General features: G+C 40.4%; 2 protein-coding genes across 3 annotated transcripts in view; both read right to left on the reverse strand.

The window, feature by feature from the left end:
* Positions 1 to 13,174: 13,174 nt before the first annotated feature.
* Snai2 (snail family transcriptional repressor 2) lies at positions 13,175 to 18,625 on the reverse strand. Of its 2 annotated transcripts, none has more exons than XM_035444768.1 (3): positions 18,139 to 18,625; positions 16,959 to 17,504; positions 13,175 to 15,220 (listed from the first exon to the last, which is right to left on the reverse strand). In XM_035444768.1, exons 1-3 carry the CDS (start codon positions 18,215 to 18,217, stop codon positions 15,132 to 15,134), a joined length of 714 nt encoding a protein of 237 aa, XP_035300659.1. In that variant the 5' UTR covers positions 18,218 to 18,625; the 3' UTR covers positions 13,175 to 15,131. The 2 variants fall into 2 exon arrangements, with proteins under 2 accessions (XP_035300659.1, XP_027269242.1); XM_027413441.2 differs by having other exon boundaries at positions 13,175 to 16,046; positions 18,139 to 18,613.
* The window catches only part of LOC100772567 (vomeronasal type-2 receptor 116-like), an 88,415-nt gene continuing 87,666 nt past the window's right edge, over positions 18,536 to 19,284 (reverse strand). The window contains exon 9 of the mRNA XM_027413392.1: positions 18,536 to 18,893. Within this exon, the coding sequence (XP_027269193.1) occupies positions 18,536 to 18,893 (358 nt within the window). The remainder of the gene's footprint in view (positions 18,894 to 19,284) is intronic.

The raw sequence follows: 19,284 nt of genomic DNA on the forward strand, positions 1-19,284 counted from the left end.
ACAATAGCCAGGAAATAGAAGCAACCTATATGTCCATCAACTGATGAATGGGCAATGAAAACATGACACATTTATGAAATGGAATATTATTCAGCAGTTAAGAAGAATTAAATTATGCAAATTGCAGGTAAATGAATGGAGCTAGAAAATAACTTGTCTTGAGTGAGGTAACCCAGATCCCAGAAGATAAACATTGCATGTTTCCTCTCATATGTAGATGTTAGCTCTTAATCTTGAGATACATGTATTTCATTTCTTAACCCATTGAGGTTAAGAAACTAGAAAGGTACCACAGGGGAGGAAAGGAACTTTTAAGCAGTGGGAAATAGAATATAGTGTTATAAAGGGGTAGAGGAAAAATTGGAATAGGAATAATTAGAGGGAAGTAGGGATGGGGGACAGGGTTGGGGGGATGTGAGGAGGGAAGTCTAACACTTTTTAAAAAGCCATATGGAAATCTACCACAATAGAAAATTCCAAATATAAATATATAAAAATGGGTTTAACTGGAATTTTGATGTAATGGTGGGACAACATACCAACTAGATAACTTATGCCATCAACTGAAAGCCCTGTAACTAGGAGAATTTACATTTTTATGAGTTGTTGGCCAGTTGGACCATTAGACACCTGTAGATTATAGGCTGTTGCTATTGTTCTTGGTTATCCTCTAGAACTCAGTAGTAAGATCCTATATTTGAAGATACTACATACTCATGGAGAAATAAAGTGGATGATTTATCTCCACTACCTATCATTCATAGTCCCAAAAGGTATTAGGTATGAAATTAGAGGGGAAAAGAAATTACCGGTCTTATACAGCCATGAACCCTGGGAGCTACAATGACGTATCTGGCAAGATATGCCCATTTGATGGGGGGATGTCCTTCTGTATGCTGTAAATCCATGTTTCTCTTATTGGCCAGTAGCCAGGCAGGAAGTATAGCTGGGGAAACCAGACTAGGAGAATTCTGGGGAGAGGACTCAGGGAGCAGGTCACCAGGGAGATGTCATGTAGCTGCCGAGGGAGGAAGAGATCCGGGCATTCTCTGGTAAACCAAGACTACATGGAGATGCATAGAATAATAGAAATGGATTAGTAATTAAGAGGGAGCTAGCCAATAAGAAGCCTCAGCCATTGGCAAAACAGTTTATAATTAATTTAAGCTTCTGTGTGTTTATTTGGCTCCAAACAGCTATTGGACCAGGCAGAACAGACATTTCATCTTCACCCATTGGTACAATAATAACACAAATGATAGGGGAGTAATCAACCATTTTTTCCTGGGTAAATTTAAGTCCAACTTCATGAGCTGGTACCCATACCTGACATTTTCAACAGGGCCATAAATCTTTGGGCATATAGGTCATAAACCCAAAGGAAGAACACACTACTATTGTTCTACTAAACAGAAATGGTACTAAAATGACTACTAATGACATATTACTATGCCCATATATCCTTACATCTCTAAACTCTCAATAGTTCTGCTTAATTGCAGTAGAGGTCAGTAACAATGAGGCACACTAATGGTCAATCTGCAGAAAATAAGAGACATTGGAGTGCTCAGTCTTAAATGGGATACTCATACTCACTCTCCCTTCAAAGCTCAGGAAATCTAAGGAAGTGGCGCAGAAAGACTGTAAAAGTCAATAATGGTTGATAACTTAAAAAAAAAACAACAGTATTTTTTGGATACAACAGGGAAGATACTCATGTGAACTAACAATTGTGACAACTGCTGGGTGGTAGTGGTGCACGCCTTTAATCCCAGCACTCAGGAGGTAGAGGCTGTCAGATCTCGAGTTTGAGGCCAGCCTGGTCTTCAAAGAGATTTCCAAGACAGCCTCCAAAACCTACAGAGAAACCCTGTCTTGAAAAACCAAAACCAAACAAAACAAAACCAAACCAAAGCAAAACAAAACAAACAAAAAAACCAAACAATTGTGACAACCTGAACAAGACTTGCTCAAGGCCAAGCCAAACAAAATCCATGAATTGAGAGTATGCACATAGTCCCACCTTTAGTTACAGAGATATTGTCATTTGGCAACTGCTTGTAAAGTAAGAGTCCATTTTTTTTTTAATGGTGTGATATATGGTATATCAACCACACTCCAGGGCAGTCTCTAAGTAGTGTTGGCCTTCAAAAACTAGACATGGTCAATTAAAAAGAAGGGGAGATAAGTTGTCTGAGTAGAGAGGTAGGGATAAATATGAGAGGGTTTTGGGATGAATGTGTCAAACTATCTTGTATAATATCCTGAAAGAAATAATAAAAGTATTATTTTAAAAAACTGCATGAGGTGACAGCCTTCTGCCCCAGGAGGAAGCACTAGTGCAGATACATGTGTCCCTAGTTGTGGAAGCAGCCTGTGGCCCTGCATGTTGCCCCAAGTATGCCCATCTCAAGTTCTATGGTTCTACAGGGAAAGAGGTAAGATATAGGTTTTGAGGAGTCCTTATTCTTTGCCTTTAGCTATGTGACTCTTCCATCACTCAGAATTTCCCCGAAGAAACCCTTCTTGACCATCAATCTTTCTGCCCTTTCTACCTCAAAAAAAGAATTCTATAAATACTTATGGATCTTTAAGACTAACTCTTAATATCAACTATCCCCACCTCTCTTTGGTCATTCTCATGGTATTTTGAGAATGAAACCACATATGAAATCCAAACAGCAAAAATGTCTGATTTTTCACCCTGCCATGTGTTTGATCCACGATGGGTCAGTTGTCAATGAACATGGGATATGCAGGATAGACATAATGAGCTATATCTTGTGATGGGCATATTTGGGGCTAGTACTGGACTGTTCTGGGCACAGGGCAAGTCCCTGAATATTATCAATTATCACTGTCCCAAATTCAGTAGCCTGCTGAGCTACTGATATTCGGAGGCCTGCTCCAACAAGAGAGAGAAATGAAGTATACCACAGCCCTTTGATAAGGAGAGCACATCCAGAAACTGAGTTCTTAAAACACAGGCAATCAAGCTGGAAATTGAAAACAAGTGACTGGAGAATCAGCTACAGCTCGTTTTTCAACTGTCTTCCACAAAACTTCTAGGAAAAACACGTCCTTTATTGGGCATAAAAATAAATTAGTATTTAAATTTAGTAGAAGAAAAATCTTTTAATTTTCATACAATGCCAATGTATATTTCTTGAAGGATTTTGGCCTTGAACTATAATATCTACTACTTTTGTCCTCCAAAAATCTAGCTCCTTGAGATGACTCCAGTGAGTCTGGAGGGGAAATTAAAAACCTCCTGGGAGAATTCTGCAAAGCCAGGCTTTAAACCTCTGTTTCTTTCTTTTTTTCTTACAGTGTGCTCTCTCCAGCTTGCTCTGGGCAAAATCCCCTTTCAACAGACTGAGGAAAAAATTCAAAGTGAGTAGCAGAAATGACAACTTTATCTTTATTTCTACATGGAAATGTGGTTTCTCCAGATGTTTCTAAAGTTCCAAAGACTGAGACCCTGAGCAAGTCCACTGGTCTAAGGGGTTGTACTCAGTAATGGTGCTTCTGTGTTATACACACGTACAGGCACACACACACACACACATACACACACACACACACACACACACACACACACACACACCAATGATATAGCTTAAATCTGAATATAAAAGGAAGATCTGAATTGAAACTTTTCTTCTTGAACATGGTGGCTTGTTAAACACAGATGGCAGGCAATTGCCTTGTTTATAGATTAGCTAGCAGTGTGAGAGACTGTTCAACCCAGAGCATGGTCTGAATCATTACCAAGGCTGATTTCCAAGACAAAAATCAATCAAAACATCAACCCAGAAGGAAGAGACATCAAGAGAACACCACACCACAGGAAAAGCTTCTATGTGCTGAGACTCTAGAGATCTGGGGCCAAGGAATGACAAGGGACAAAGCTTCTACAGCTGGCATATAGCTAAGCTACAACAACTCTTTGTGATTTATCTTTCCCATAGGGAAGGGATAGAAGCTGAGGCCAGAATATGAGGCTTTCAGAAGAGTGTGATGATAGTGTAGGTTATTGACTATGGCAGCAGACGTTTATGAATAATCACCTATAATTTTCTTTTTATAAATCACATTTAGCATTTCTTCAGTGTTGATATTAGTGAGAACCAGTGTGATATTTCAAAGGGCATACTGACCAAACTTGGTCTACCATTATCTACCTTACACTGTTTTTCTAACTTTTGGGAATCATTATTTAACATTAAGATTTTATTTTTTTAGACTTCTAAAAATGTGAGATAGCATGTGGTCTGTGTCATTCTGTGTCTGGCATCATGCTTCCAGATGTGTTCATTTATGGTCAGTGTCAGGGTTTCACCATTCTCTAGGACTCAATAATGTTCCAGTATATAAGTACTGCAAGGTTTTTGTTTGTTTGTTTGTTTTAATCTACCAAGGAAATCACCAAATGTTTATGGAGTTGAGTAATATCTAAACACGTAAAGATGGGTTCCTTAGTGTCATGTAGTAAGCATATTTGTATTAAAATTATTTTCCTATAATTCAAAAAGAAGACTATAGACAACTTTGGGATTTCTCTGATGTTTCTAATATTGACTGGAAGAGTTAGGAGGACATTTCTATAAAAGTTCAATGCAGATGTATTTATAAGCCAGTGACTCCATTCTTGCCCTTAAGTTGGGCCAGTAGGTCAGAGGGCCTTCACTTTCATTTCTTCCCTTCTGTCAAGGGCTCAGGTCTAAAGCCAGGGCCATGCCAGATAGCTTGATTATAAAAGTCACATTTGGAGAGTAATGACCCAAATAATTGCCTTACTTAGCATGAGTACTCTCTGCTTTCCCCAGGATCTCCTCTGATTCTCCAGGATCTCTCTCTCTCTCTCTCGATCTCTCTGTCTGTCTCTGTCTCTGTCTCTCTCTCTCTCTCTCTCTCTCTCTCTGTTTTGTTTTTGTTTTTCAAGACAGAGTTTCTCTGTGGCTTTGGAGTCTGTCCTGGAACTAGCTCTTGTAGACCAGGCTGGTCTCGAACTCACAGAGATCCGCCTGCCTCTGCCTCCCGAGTGCTGGGGTTAAAGGCGTGCACCACCAACACCCAGCCAGGATATCTCTTAATATCTCCTCCTTTGCTATGGGCATAGCTGGAAAGAGTTAATAAGAAGGAATCAATTACTGAATATAGTTGATGAGTTTCCCACATTTGGGGAGTGAAAATTCTGTGTCCTGGGTTCTTAGTACATATTTGAAAAAAAAAAAAAGCTATTTTGTGAAAAATTACTAAAATGGAACACTTTTATTATCAGCCTTTAGCTTCTTCAGTCTATTCAATTTTCAGGCTTCATCTTGTGGTTCCTGAATCAAAAATGTTTCTATGGACAAGAAACAATGGCAACACTCTTCTGTGCTACAGTGAGTGCTTCTTCTCAAAATTGCCCTCCCTGAATGAAGTGGGTAAATTTTAGGTAAAAACAAAATGAATACAGGACTGTTCTCCACCGATTACATCCTGGCACACACCTGTTTGTAAGTAGATCCAAATAAATTTGTAATATCAAACATTGCCTTATTGAACAGCCTGGTTATTTCTATTTTTATTTCTTTAGTTAATATAGAAAAATAAAACAAGGACTGCCACCTATCAGTCTAATTCCCCTTTCATTTCTGTTAATGATAGACTTGGCACTCATTTTTGTTAACTGGCTAACTCATAGAAAGGAGATGAAACAGACAGTGAATTTGCTTCTGATATCTACCAGTGTCCCGAGCAACCAGAACTTTGTTTAAATCTCAAAAAAAGGTCAAATAAATTCTCATGATCTGATATTTTGTGTTTCGTGTCCAGTCCAAGATGAGAATGTTAGCAAAAGGAATCATGGATATCAGGTGGCATTTGTATTCATGAGTTATAAAGTTAAAAACCGACTAATCTCCACTTTCAGTTCTTCTTCTGATTATATGTACTCTGAAACACTGCTTGTTTGCTTTTCTGAGTAAATTCATTTGCTTCTGTTTAAAAAATTATTGCACTGCTTAATAAGTAAAGTTTGTGGAGAAAGAATTAAAAGTTAAGCAGTGGGCACAAGATGAGGAAACAGCAAGCCTTAGCACTGGAGTTGGAATTTGAAGAAACACTTCTATAAGTTGGGCTTGTAAATAGTTGTATATGCTATGTATGGAATAGTATTATTTTTACAAGTTATTCTCATATTGACTAGATGATGAGAAGTTATTCATGTGCTTCAGTGGTCTATAAATCTCAGGGTCATCTTTATGACTTAGCAGGTTCTATATTTCACTGTGTGGATATGCCATTCACACATATTCATCTATGAGGTAAACTTCTCTAGTCATTTCTGTATTAGGTGACTTTATATCAGTCAAGGACAAGAAATAGATGATACACCCATGAGTGAAAGATGAATACTTCTTTCTCATAGATAAAATATTATTTTAAGGGGAGTAGAAGTGAATTTTAAATCCATTTTTCAGTATTGGTGTGTATAAATTTGAATCATATTCCACTTTAAGAAAGAAAGTGCTTAGTTTTGATATCAGTGAGTATGGAATTCTGGCATGTGTTGGCTACAGGTTCTTGCACCTACCTGAACTTACCTCCACTGTTGCTGTCTGTCCTCCCAGCTTCCACAGAGTTGATGAGACAGAAGACATCTTTATCTTATGCAACTTGTAAGGTGTATTCAGTTTAATCTGTAGTCAGTGAGATGCCAGAACAGCCTGGATGAAGATGTGACTGCATTCATTAATTGTTTTAAAAGATAATGTCAAGGCTGGGGAATGTAGCTTCATGGTGAAATGCCTGTGTCACATGAGTATAGCTGTGGGTTCTGTTTCTAGCAGTGCAAAAGAAAACAACAAGAAAGAAACTAGCCAAGACTACTTTAAGCAGCTAACAGATATTAGTGCTGGACAACTAAATAGGTAGGCACTCCCTTATCAAATATTTAAAAATTTCACAATTAATACAGAGAAAGAGATGGGGTAGGGGGAGTTAGAAGGAACAAACTTTGAAAGTAAAGTCAGGCTGGAGACTGTCTGGGAAAATTGCCTAATCTATCTCATCTTCCATGGACATAAGCAGCTAAGGGAGCTAGGGCCCTCACAGAAGCATAGTACTCCTCGATCCAGCCAGCACACAGTGACAATGGACTGGTCTGGAACTATAGAGCTTTTCCTAAGTTGTAGAAATCCAAAAGTTGCATTTTAGAATAATGTTTTTCTTCTAATTTTCTTTTATTGCCTGGTTTTGCCACAAGGAAGCAATAACAAAAACCGACACTTTATATAAGAAGCAGAATCCAAGAGGGACCTGTATGACTATGTTAGTAGAGAAAAATCTGTAGTTTATCAGGGACCATCTTCCCTGGAAAATGCTCTATTATAGCAAATGTACATTAATCTTTCCTTATAAATTTAAGAAAATGAGGACATAGCTAGGTGTGGTTGTCATGCCTTTGTTCCCTGCACTCAAGGAGCAAAAGCAGGAAGATCTCTATGGGTTCTGGGCCAGCCTGGTCAGACATAGCAAGTTCTAGGCCAGTGGAGGGAAACAAAGTGAGACTCTGACATAAATAACAAGACAACAACAAAAAGGAAAAGAAAACAAAACAAACCCAAGCAACAACACCAAAACCAACCATAGACGTATACAGACAAACAAACGTGAAAGAAAGTGGCCTTACTTTCCTGACAGGCAAAGAGGATCCAGCTTGATATTGCAGAAAAGCCATCAGAGTTAGGTGGCTCTGGGTATACTCCTTCATTATACAAACACTTTCTATTGGAGAGAGAAGTTGAAAATGGTGCACCTTCCACACCTATTTTCAGTCATGGCTGTTTTGAAAGGAATTGATAAATAATTTGGAATCTCCAAACTGTGGAGGGGTCTCTTTCTTTGTTAATTCAAAAGTCTTGATTAAAAATTTCTCCTCTGCATAGCTGATGTAGCCCAGACTGGTCAGGAGTCAGTGGGCAATGAACAATAAGGAGAGAAAGCCTTCCAACTGTAGAAATCCAACCTACAATGCACAGTTAGCAATCACAGCTATCACCTGCTCTTTGTCCCCACCTCCTCTTGATATGATTCCATCGTTCTCAGAGGATGATCCCCATACCCACTATGTCAGACTCACATGCAAACATACTGGAACATCCTTCTAGCATCATCAGACAGTCTGTGAGGGAACCAACAGAGGCTCCTCACCAAGCTAGTAGATTTGGATACCTAACAAAGCCCAAGTGCCATCAAAGCACATTGTGAGATGCAGAAGAATGTCTTAACCCACCAGTACATATAACTTCTATTTATGCCCAAGCACAGCAGGAGGAGAGCACACTTTGGTGGGCAAACAAGTCCTAGGCATCTCATTACCCACTACGCTAAAGCCAGCCATTGACTTTCTGTGATGTACTCTTACCATGTATGTGGGATAGTATTCACTGATGACAAATGAGGCTTGGGAACTGAACCAGATGGACATCTGCCATAAAAGGAAGCTGACACTATCTGATTATCTGCGTGCTAGGGGATAATTGATGCTGTTCTATGTGATACTGCTTTCCAAGAAGGCAAGCTGTTTGTTTAGCTCCTTCCTGGTCAGTTATAGTGATTGAAATCAAACCTTCACTTTGTTTAGGTTTTTTAGCCTTAGAGAGTGATGTTTTATTTTGTTTGCAAAGCATGATTTTAAAATCAGAATATTCTATACAAAATTTGAGAACACAATGCAATAACTACGCTGGTAATAATATGAATTCTTCTCAACACTAAATCCCACTGTTGCATAAGCAACAGGTAACCCATTCCTCTCTCTCTCTCTCTTTCTCTCTCTCTCTCTCAATGATTTGTTTTGCCTCAGACTTTCAGGGGATTTTGGTTTACCATGATAGGGAAGGGTTTACCATGATGGGCTGTGTTGGCATCCCAGTGTGTGCCAATAAAATCATGAACAGTCAGGTTGGGCACACTATGGCCACTATGGCACCAGCTGGAGCTGGAGATATGCATAACCTTCAAAGGGTCTCCTCTAAGTGACCTAAACCTACCAACCAGGCCTCACTTCTCAAAGGTTCTAGAACCTCCCTAAGAAACACCACCTGGTAGTGGTATAAACACATGATCCTGTGTGGGACAGTTCAGCTTTAAACCAACACACACACACACACACACACACACACACACACACACACACACACACACACACACACACACATACACAAACCACATTTCACACACTAGTGAGAATATGCTGGTTAGTTTTATGTCAAGTTGACAGAAGCCAGAATCATCAGAGAAGAAGGAATCTCAGTTGAAGCACTCTCTCCAAAAGCCTTGCCTGTAGGGAAGTCTGTAGGGCATTTTCATAACTGATTGATGTGGGAGGGCCCAAGCCATGGTGGGTAATGCCACCCTTGGAGAGGTGGTCCTGGTATAGTTAAGAAAGAAGATTGAGCAAGTCAAGTGGAGAAAGCCTGTAAGCAGCAATCCTCTATGGCATCTTCACCAGTTCCTAGTTCCAGCTCCTGCCATATTGGAGTTTCTGACATGACTTCCCTCAGCGATATACTGTTAGCTGTTGTAGAAGTCCTGAGATGGTTAGTGTGAGGTAGCCTGATTAGTGTGCATTGACAGAGGTTTTAGGGAGCCCGTCTACTCCTCTTCATGTTGCAGTTATATGTGGTCCCTAGGATTTGTTGAGAGAGTTACCTGGAAGGGTAAGATAAAATAAACCCATTCCTCTTGAAGTTTCTTTTGGTTACAGTGTTTTATTACAGAAATAGAAACCCTGTCTAAGACAGAGAGGAATGCTTGTTACAAACTAATACTAATTTTTGCTAGGAAATGCCTATTTGTAATTTTATGTACTAACTAATAAATGAATAAAATAAGAGTAAATGAATAATAGCATCCCAAGATATGGAGAAAAATACACCAAGTACCACCCACTTGGCAAAATGAGAAACATTAAAAAAAAGATAATAGAGGCCAGTCAGGAGAATCATGAGCCTTACTCAGGAGAGATGTCCATAGACTCTCCCAGAAGAAGCCCTGAGCTGCACAGGGGATAATGTTTTGTGATCATAACTAGAAACCTCCAAACGGTGTATGAGGTAACTTAATCCCACGTTTTGGTGCAGACATTTGTCTGAGACCAGCAGTAGAAGGACTGGAATGGTGTGTGTGAGGTAGCCTGACCAGTGCACTGACTGGTAGACCAGATCCTGTATGCTCAAGGTTCCTGGCACAGTTACATGTGGTTCCTAAGCTTTGGTGAGAGATTCCACTTAGAGGCCTCATGCTGAGTACTAAGTCAACCAGACTTCCAGCTGTTAGTGAACCATTAAGAACTAGTATGACATCCCCCCACCCCAGTAAATCATCTAAGGTTTGACAGGACAAGTATAAGAGAATTTAGAGTAAACACAAAACCAAAAGGCAGTCTTGTCAGTCTACTTCAAGGTCTCTCAGAATATACAGGGGCCTCTTCCAGGACCCTCTAGTGTCAAATACAGAGAGGTTCAAGGCCCTCAAAAAACAGTAGTGTTTGCATACAGGCTACTAACTCTTGTGCATAGTGTAAATTATTTCTTGATCACTTACCATGCCTAATACAAGTATATGCAAAAATTTTACTATATTATCTAGGAAACAATTATTAAAGTATTTCTATATATTCAGTATTGAGGCAGTTTTTACAAAAAAATTGATATGGCTGAATCCATGGATTTTTCAACGGAGGGTTGATGATAACTCAAGAGTTGTGGTGTTGCAGGTTGGGAAGTAGAGAAGGCAGAGAGTTGACGTTGGTGGAAATCTCTGTGTTCTTGCCTTCCACCTTCCACTAGGCCCACATGGAGTAAAGCCACCTTCTAGGCTCCACTTGAGTCCCTCCATTCTCCCCAATGGCCATTTTGATTGCATATAGTTGCCCTTTCTGGGCAACTAGGACTGGGCTTGAAGGTTGTACTTCCTGGGTACAGGTAAGACCTGTCCTCTACAGGGGCCATCATTTGGAATAGAAGTGCACACTCTCAGGCCCCTCAGAGCCAGCTGACAGGAGCTTAACAACCCCTGGAGGAGACAGGGCACAATGAAATCCCTCATGCATTGGCCCTGACAAGACAAGAACACAGACTGTAGAGCTCGGTAAGCCAGGTATGGAAAGAAGCAAGCACATTTTGCAGTCAAATGCTCTACCACTGAGCTATACTCCCAACAAGCACATTTTGTACTGGCCATTCTGCTAATTCTTTGGAGGAATATTTTAACACGAAACAAGAATGTCCTATACATCTTGTATATGTATACCTATATACATGGATTGAAGTTGGAACTTATATGAGAAGTAGAACTGCATCCATTGTCTTTGGCAAGAGACGTTATTCCAGTTTTATTCAGCTGGAACTCTCCTTCTCATTCCTTAGCATCGCCTGAGTATTTAAGGAAGTCCTCTGCTGCTCCATACCTGGAAATCACTTGACACATGCCCCAGAATAAACCAGGAGACAGGATCACATCCCCTCCACCATCAAAGATGATGCCAAAGCAGACAAGTACCACCAGGTCTTTATCATTGATTATTGCCAAGGAAACTACTTTGAGACAATTTAAAGGTCCTCTAAACTATTCCCTTCCGTGCTTCCATAAGAATAAGCTGAATGGATTCAACTGTTACGGAGTTTAATGGGATGAATTGGTTCAGAATGTTCAAATATCCCTGCTTTCTCTAATAGCAGTTCTCCTGCTCCTGCTATAAATACCTACCTTGTTCCTTTTGGAGTCAGAGGACATGGATGTGCTGCCATTTCCTCTGCTAATCTCTCATTGTTCGGGAGTCTGGCCTGGTGCCACAGAGGAAAAGCTGCCATGCTTGCTGATCTGGACATGTGCTTTCCTCACAGGAATGATTGCTTCCTGCAGGGTTAAGAATCTGGACCCATTACTCACTAGCCATTCCCTCCTTTACTGCTAGATCTTACATGCTTACTGCTTAAGAACAGGATTTCAGCGTATCCCATGCAGCTAACTTAGGTAGAGACGCTCCAGTTCCACTGTCTTCTGTGATAGAAAATCATCCTATTTGAAAATTAGTTCTTCCCTAGGTCAAAGAGTACGGAATCTGAAATTAACTTTGTTTAAATGTTTCCTATATTTAAATAGGGGCAACTTCTAAGATGTGGCTCTTATCCTGAAAAAGCCTTATATGTTTCTAACTTTCGATTGTCTTTTTACACCAAAGTATCCACATTTTAGTGGGGGAAGGAATGGCTGTTTAGCTTGGGAGACTTCTCAGTCTGGAAAGATAAAAGCAGGATGAGGAGTGTGGGTGTGGGAGGGAGCAGCAATGGCCTTCAGAAGATGAAGTGCTAATGCACAGAGGATGGGTAGCAGCTGCTTTTCATCTCCAAGAGATCAGGCCAGAGGAAATGGGCTCCCATGTGAGACGTCAGCCTAAGTAGTTGTATGGACAGCAAGGAGGGCCCAGGCTGGAGCAGGAGGAGCCAGCAGGATGTCTACAACATGGGACAGCCTTCCAAAGAGTGTTGATATCAGTGGTATAATTTTTGAATAGTGATGATCTCCCAGGTACAGCATTAACACATTGCATTTCAGAATGTTACCATCATTTTACCAAGCTTTTAACAGAGACCCATGATGTATAAAAATTCACTAAGCTAGTGTAGGTGAGTAACTCTCCACATTTTCACAGCGTGGGAAGCATATAAACTTGGAGGCAAAAAGTCTAGGTATGGTTTTCTGTTCTGCAGCTTGTCTCCTTTGCTACCTGGGGGACGTTTTCAACCTGAGTTTTGTACCTAAATTGGTGAAATAGCAATGCCCTGTGTTATTATCATGACAAATCCTATGCACAAGTATATGTCCTACACAGTATCAGTATGTACTATACACATAGTAATATGCATATAGTAAATATTAAATAACAGCAGTAGGGATCTTGCAGAAACATTAGTGCAAGGGCTCTTCAGTTTTTTTATCTGTGGTACTGAGACTCTGTTCCTATTTTGTGCTTTAGGAAACCTAGGCACAGTGTTATTCCAAACTTGCATAAGGACAGAAAGTGAATGGTGGCAGGGATTTTCTTGAAAGTTACCATAATTGACAAGGAAATAAACTGACTTCGTAAGATTTTCTACCAATTCAGTTGCTTTTCCAATCAATTCATTTAATATTTATTCAAATGATGTGCTAGTGCTGTGCTGAGCACTGAGAGCTTCCATACTGAGAATGGTCCATAAAGTGAAAAGGAGAGATATCCACCAAAGCTTGTGACTCAGTACATGTTACTGCATGAAGGATCAGAACATTTTCAAAGCTTTGTGGATTGCTGAAAGGAAGATATATAGTCAAAGCCAAGGTACAAATTCAGGCATATTTAAAGACTATCTGCTGTACCTTCATACCCATATTTTTCTAAAACTGAAATACTTAAATTAAGAGTGAAATTAGAATGGTGGGGCTATATTGGAAAATGTATTATTCTTTCACTGAGGCATTAAAGTAATGAACAGATGTTTCCATTTTGAAAGGTAGCTGCTTAAATTTTGACACCAGGAAACTTTTCCTACAGCTCTAACCAGTGAGAGAGCAAAATCAGGGTAACTATGGCTCCTGAGCAACCACCAGAGCTTTAACAAAGACTTGACTCAGCTTTTCCCTTTACAAGACAGTCTCCTTGTTAGCTGGCTTGGAGACTCTCAGATTACTACTGAAATAATTCTGTTCCAGGTATACATAATTCAGTTGGCTTTTTACAATGACTTTATAATGCTCCAGGATAACAAGCCATCACTTTCATACCCATAAACTGCTGTGTCAGATAATTTTGCTTCTGAGAACTACAGCTTGAGATATTCAAACAATTAAAAAGTATAATACTCAACTGGCTTTTGTCATCAAACACAAAATTGTTATACACATGAGCTAAAATATAATGCAAAATACTCAGTAGGGAAACCAGCAGTCTAACATTTATTTTTGCTTCAACGCTAGTGGTATATTAGTAATCTTTTGAGATGCTAACAGCTTTTGCTTAAATCATAAAGCATCAAAAGATGATTTTGCAAATTCTGATCATACTAGAAAGAAATGGTCAGTTAATAGCAAGCACTACTGCCACAACAGCCTTCAAGTTTGGGTTCACATATGCTCTGGTACCTAGTGAAGCTTCATCATTGTTAGGAAACTCACATATTCATTAAGACAACATGAATTTGAATATGGGATGTATGATTAGATAATGTTTTATGAAATACATCCTGAGCTTGGGTGGAAGCTTGCTCAACTTGTCATACCATAAAAGGAGACTTTAGTTTTCTAGTTTAACCCTAAGGCCATCATACATATTACCTACATCACCACCAATGAGCTTTTGTTTACACGGTTTAATTTTTCAAATGAGTATTACTTACGATTACTATTTCTTTCATGTAGGCTTTTTTATGATTCCCTCTCTTATCTCATTAAATAATATTTCCTTTAAAAAACTCTAACTATTCCAATGGCATATGAAAAGACATAAATGATTATAATTTATTTTCATAAGGTCAATAAAATTAACATCAGAATATTTTGAAAAGTGTTTATTACTATTAACATGACCATTTGTTGTCCCAGAAGCTTGATAAGCTACTATCACGTTATCTTCTCTGAATGTGATATCACTTTCAGAGTTAAAAAAGGCAGTTTATCATAAATTAGTACTTTTATGTATAAAATACCATTTATGTTTTTTCTTAGCACAAAAAATAAATTTCAGTATATTATTCGATGTTAAAACAAATGAAGGTTTTGAAAATAGTATATGAGCAGCGGATTTTACACCAAAAATGTTTATTGTAAAAAAGAGACCATGAAAATTACTTTTTAAAAAAGGAACATTGATTTCACAAGTATTCAGGTTGTATATAGGCCCAGTTACAGACCACACCTCACTTTCATACAGAGTCCACTCAGTCATATAAAAATAAACACAATTTGCATCAACTACACAATTCATTAAAACAGGCACTTGGAGGGGCATAGTATTATTGCATCCATCATACGCATTTTCAAAAGTCTAAGTACGTTACTAAATGTCTAAGATGCTCTCTTGCATTACATTGTCTTATTCATTAAATTGTCGTATAAATCACTAAGATTCTTTTAAAGAGTAAGACATGGCACACGCACCAGGAATGTTTGAAGATTGTCCTTCCCTCCTCTTCCAAGGCACACATGGCAAAAATGAAACAAAACAAGAATATTTTAATACATTCTCTTGCGTTTTGTTCTTTTTCTCATATTTTTTCTTGTAACGATATGGTTTAAAGCATTGTAGGCAATCCAGAAAAGGCTTTTTCATTCATCGATGACAACCAGACATCCGACATGTAAGGAAGTAAACTTGGAGTACTTTATAAGGCACCTGAGATAGCATCTGGCAAACTCTCTTCCTCTTGGAAATACTATTACAACTCTATCACGAAGCAATACTGTTCCTTTTAGTTGAAATGGTTTGGCAGCATTGTAAATCTCTGCATTCTTTCTTAGTAAGAAAAGATGCGATGTGCTTTTCACTTCATGTTTAAAGAGAAAGGTTCTTGTCTTTTCGTCTTTCAATCTAGCTGTCAGTAAATATAATTTTAAACTTCACATAGAAAGGATTAATTTTTAAGCAAATAGATTCGGTCCTATAGTTTTGTGTGTGTGTGTGTGTGTGTGTGTGTGTGTGTGTGTGTCGCTCTTGTGTGTATCTATACATATTTGGTAGGTAAGCACAAGAGAAAATGGCTTTGGACTTTCATTTGGCATTTGGCATTGGAGTGAAGAAATGCATTCTGTTCGAGTAAACACTGGTTGCACCATTCAGTGTGCCACACAGCAGCCAGACTCCTCATGCTTGTGCAGAAGAGACATTCTGGAGAAGGTTTTGGAGCAGTTTTTGCACTGGTATTTCTTTACATCAGAGTGGGTCTGCAGATGTGCCCTCAGGTTTGACCTGTCTGCAAAAGCTCTGTTGCAATGAGGGCAAGAGAAAGGCTTTTCCCCTGGTTTGTGGAGGTAAGGGAAAAAAATTACAGTCAGTGTTTTTATGGCCACAAAGTCAAATAACATTAATGAATATCAACAGTATTTTATCAAAAGAATGAGAATTGGCCTAGCCTGATTATACCCTTCCCTCCCCTGTGTTAGGCAGCTATATTCCTATCAGGCCTTTAAAACCAAAATTTCCTTAAAAAATACCAACCAAATAGCTTTATTTCTGCCAGACATGCAGACGTAATTCAGAGTTAAAGGGCTTTCTCTTGATCAGGGTTTCTGCTTCAACAGGTGCAGGTATGATGACTATATTCCCACCTTCCCAGTATTTCTCCTCTTTCTGTGTGACGACCATGGCTCTATTAATGCCAAGACTCCCCTCATATGCTTTTGTGATAAGAATTTTAAAAAAATTCAGCAGCAAGAAACAACAACTACAACAAACCCAAAACAAAAAGCAAATCAAAAAACTAGATCAAATTGAGTTCCATCTACTACTTAATGAGTCAAGAGTTGACACATTTCACAGTGTAGACAGAGCCAAAAAACTATGGGAAACCCCTCTGATTGTTTATCCAATCAACACTAGGATCCAGGCATTTGTATTTGCTGACTACCGGAGGCAGTTCTGCAGAATACACATCCAGTGCCTCACTCCTGCTTTCTAACTGATCTTTGAGACCAAACCTCTACATGTACTTTCCAAAGTCTAAATGCTGTTTACAGTTTCAGGAGCCGAAGCTGTTAGCAAGGAATGGAGTACCTGCTACTCTAACAAGCTTTTGAACAGCCAGGAAGCAGCTACCAGTGGTTCACCTCATGAAAAGCACCCCCTGTCACTATGTCAAGGCACCCCACAGACAGCCCCAACACACAATTGTTTGAGCTGAGAGGCATTGTTTGCTACATATTCCTCTTACCTGTGTGAGTTCTAATGTGTCCTTGAAGCAGCCAGGGTCTGGAGAAAGCCTTGCCACAGATCTTGCAGACACAAGGCAATGTGTGGGTCCGAATGTGCATCTTAAGGGCACCCAGGCTCACATATTCCTTGTCACAGTACTTGCAGCTGAAAGATTTCCTAGACTGGGCATCACAATGCAGCTGCTTATGTTTGGCCAGCCCAGAGAAAGTAGAGTAGGTCTTATTACACAAATTGCACTGAAACTTCTCAGCTTCAATGGCATGGGGGTCTGAGAGCTTGGCTTGCAGTCTTTCCTCTTCATCACTAATGGGACTCTCTGAACCACTGTGGTCCTTGGATGAAGTATCAGATGGAGGAGGGGGGCTTACTCGCCCCAAGGGTGAGGAGTATCCAGCAAGAGGAGAAAGGCCACTGGGCAGAGGGGAGTGGAATGGAGCTGCCGATGTCCACACAGTAATAGGGCTGTATGCTCCTGAGCTGAGGATCTCTGGTTTTGGTATGACAGGCATGGGGTAGCTCTCATAGAGGTACGGGGAAATGATCACTAGGAGAAAGAAATTGAGAAAAAGGAGAGAAAATTAAGGCAAAAATACTTTTTAAAATACACGTACACCGTCTGAGACAGCACATAACAATACACACAAGACTCCATAGTGAAGACAGACTCCCTCACAAGGATACACAGAATGACGAAACATTCCTTTCATCCGGGCTTAATGTCCTTGTGCAAGCTGACAGTTACCCTGGCTCTTCCTATCGGGGATTCTGGACGAGCCTTACAGTACTCATTTATAAAGAAGAGCTAGACACGATTGTAAAACTTTCTGTAGAGTTGCTTTCCATTTCATGCATGGGCTCTTCTACTGTGGGGGCAATGGCATGCAGGAATCCAGCTGCTTTGCAGTTCCTGGCTCCCCAAGGTAACAGCTCAGCCTCGGGGGAAGGGTGTGCTCATTGCAGAGCACTCATTATACAGTGAGAACCACACCGCACTACCGGAAGGAGGCTTTCCTTGTAAGGAAAACGCTCAAAAGATTTGAATTAAAACTTACTCTAAGTGATCCAGAGACTGAAAGCACTGTTTCAGGACAACATTTAAAGGAAAGCAGCCCAATGTGTGCAGAGTAAAGCCGTGGAACCGCGGTTCAATCGCGCAGATTTGCAGAGCGTATTTTTACCTGTGTGTGTGTCCAGTTCGCTGTAGTTGGGCTTCTTGGAGGCGTTGAAATGTTTCTTGACCAGGAAGGAACGCGGCATGGTGGCGGCAGGCGGGCGCGGGCGGATAACGGTCCAGGCGGCGGTCCTACAGCATCGCGGCGGCTCAGGTGCGGCGTGGGACAAGCGGGCGCCTCTGAAGTCACCCGGCTCCCTGCCCGACTGAGCTCTTCAGGGCTGGGTGGGGTTTTCTCCCTGGTTTTTACTAGAAGCATCCAATCACAGCTGAGAGGTTCGGATTTCAGCTCCTCCTTCTGGGACAGCTGTGAACAGAGGAAGAATCTGTTGTCAGACTAAATTCTGGTTGAAAGTGGGCTATTCAAGGCATTTCAGTGGAGGCTCAAAATACATTAAATGTTTTCAAAGAGGAAATTTCAGTTCTTGAGCATTGCGGGAAGGCGTTCCGGCGAGCAGACCGCGAACGACTTGGCTTCCAGATGTGGGCCTTGTCGGGCGCGGGGTGGGCGGGAAGTAAGGGCCGCCCACGGGACCGTGGAGCCTTTGGTGACCGGAGAGCCTATATTTGGAAGTAGCACTTCGAGGGGGTTTATTTGCACACGGACCCATGATGGCCCCGATTTTTTGTACAAGGGAGGTTAAGGCGCCCATCAGCCCGCTGAGGCAGGTCTGGCCAGCTCTAGGACCGCGCACCGAAAAGTTAACTCGCTGGTCTTGCGTTAGCCGCTTGAAAGGAATGCCTAGCAGCCTATCCCAGGAACTGGAAGAGAGCAATGATTAAAAGGGAAGGCTTGGGCAGACTCCCACAATAGGCAAGCTCTGGAAGAAGCACGGAAATCTCTCATGAAGACATGTGAACAAGACTTCCTCCCTTTAAGACACATGGTGCTTTAGTAAAAGAAAAAAAAATGTGAATCTCTACAGACATTTCTTTAAAAGTATTTGTTTTAATTTAGTGGTGTTTTCTTTGGTAGGAGTTTTCAACACCCCTCCCGACCCCTGATCCCCGCCACTTTCCTGGTTTTAAGTAAAAGATGCAAAAGGGTTACTTTGCCAGCTACTTGACTGACAGCTTAGACAGTCCAGTAGTCAGCCAATCACTTGCATTTGAATACAGGGATAGGTCTAAAAAAATGCTCCGATGTGACTCA

This window comes from Cricetulus griseus, chromosome 4, assembly GCF_003668045.3.
Source record: "Cricetulus griseus strain 17A/GY chromosome 4, alternate assembly CriGri-PICRH-1.0, whole genome shotgun sequence".
Taxonomy (NCBI): Eukaryota; Metazoa; Chordata; class Mammalia; order Rodentia; family Cricetidae; genus Cricetulus; species Cricetulus griseus.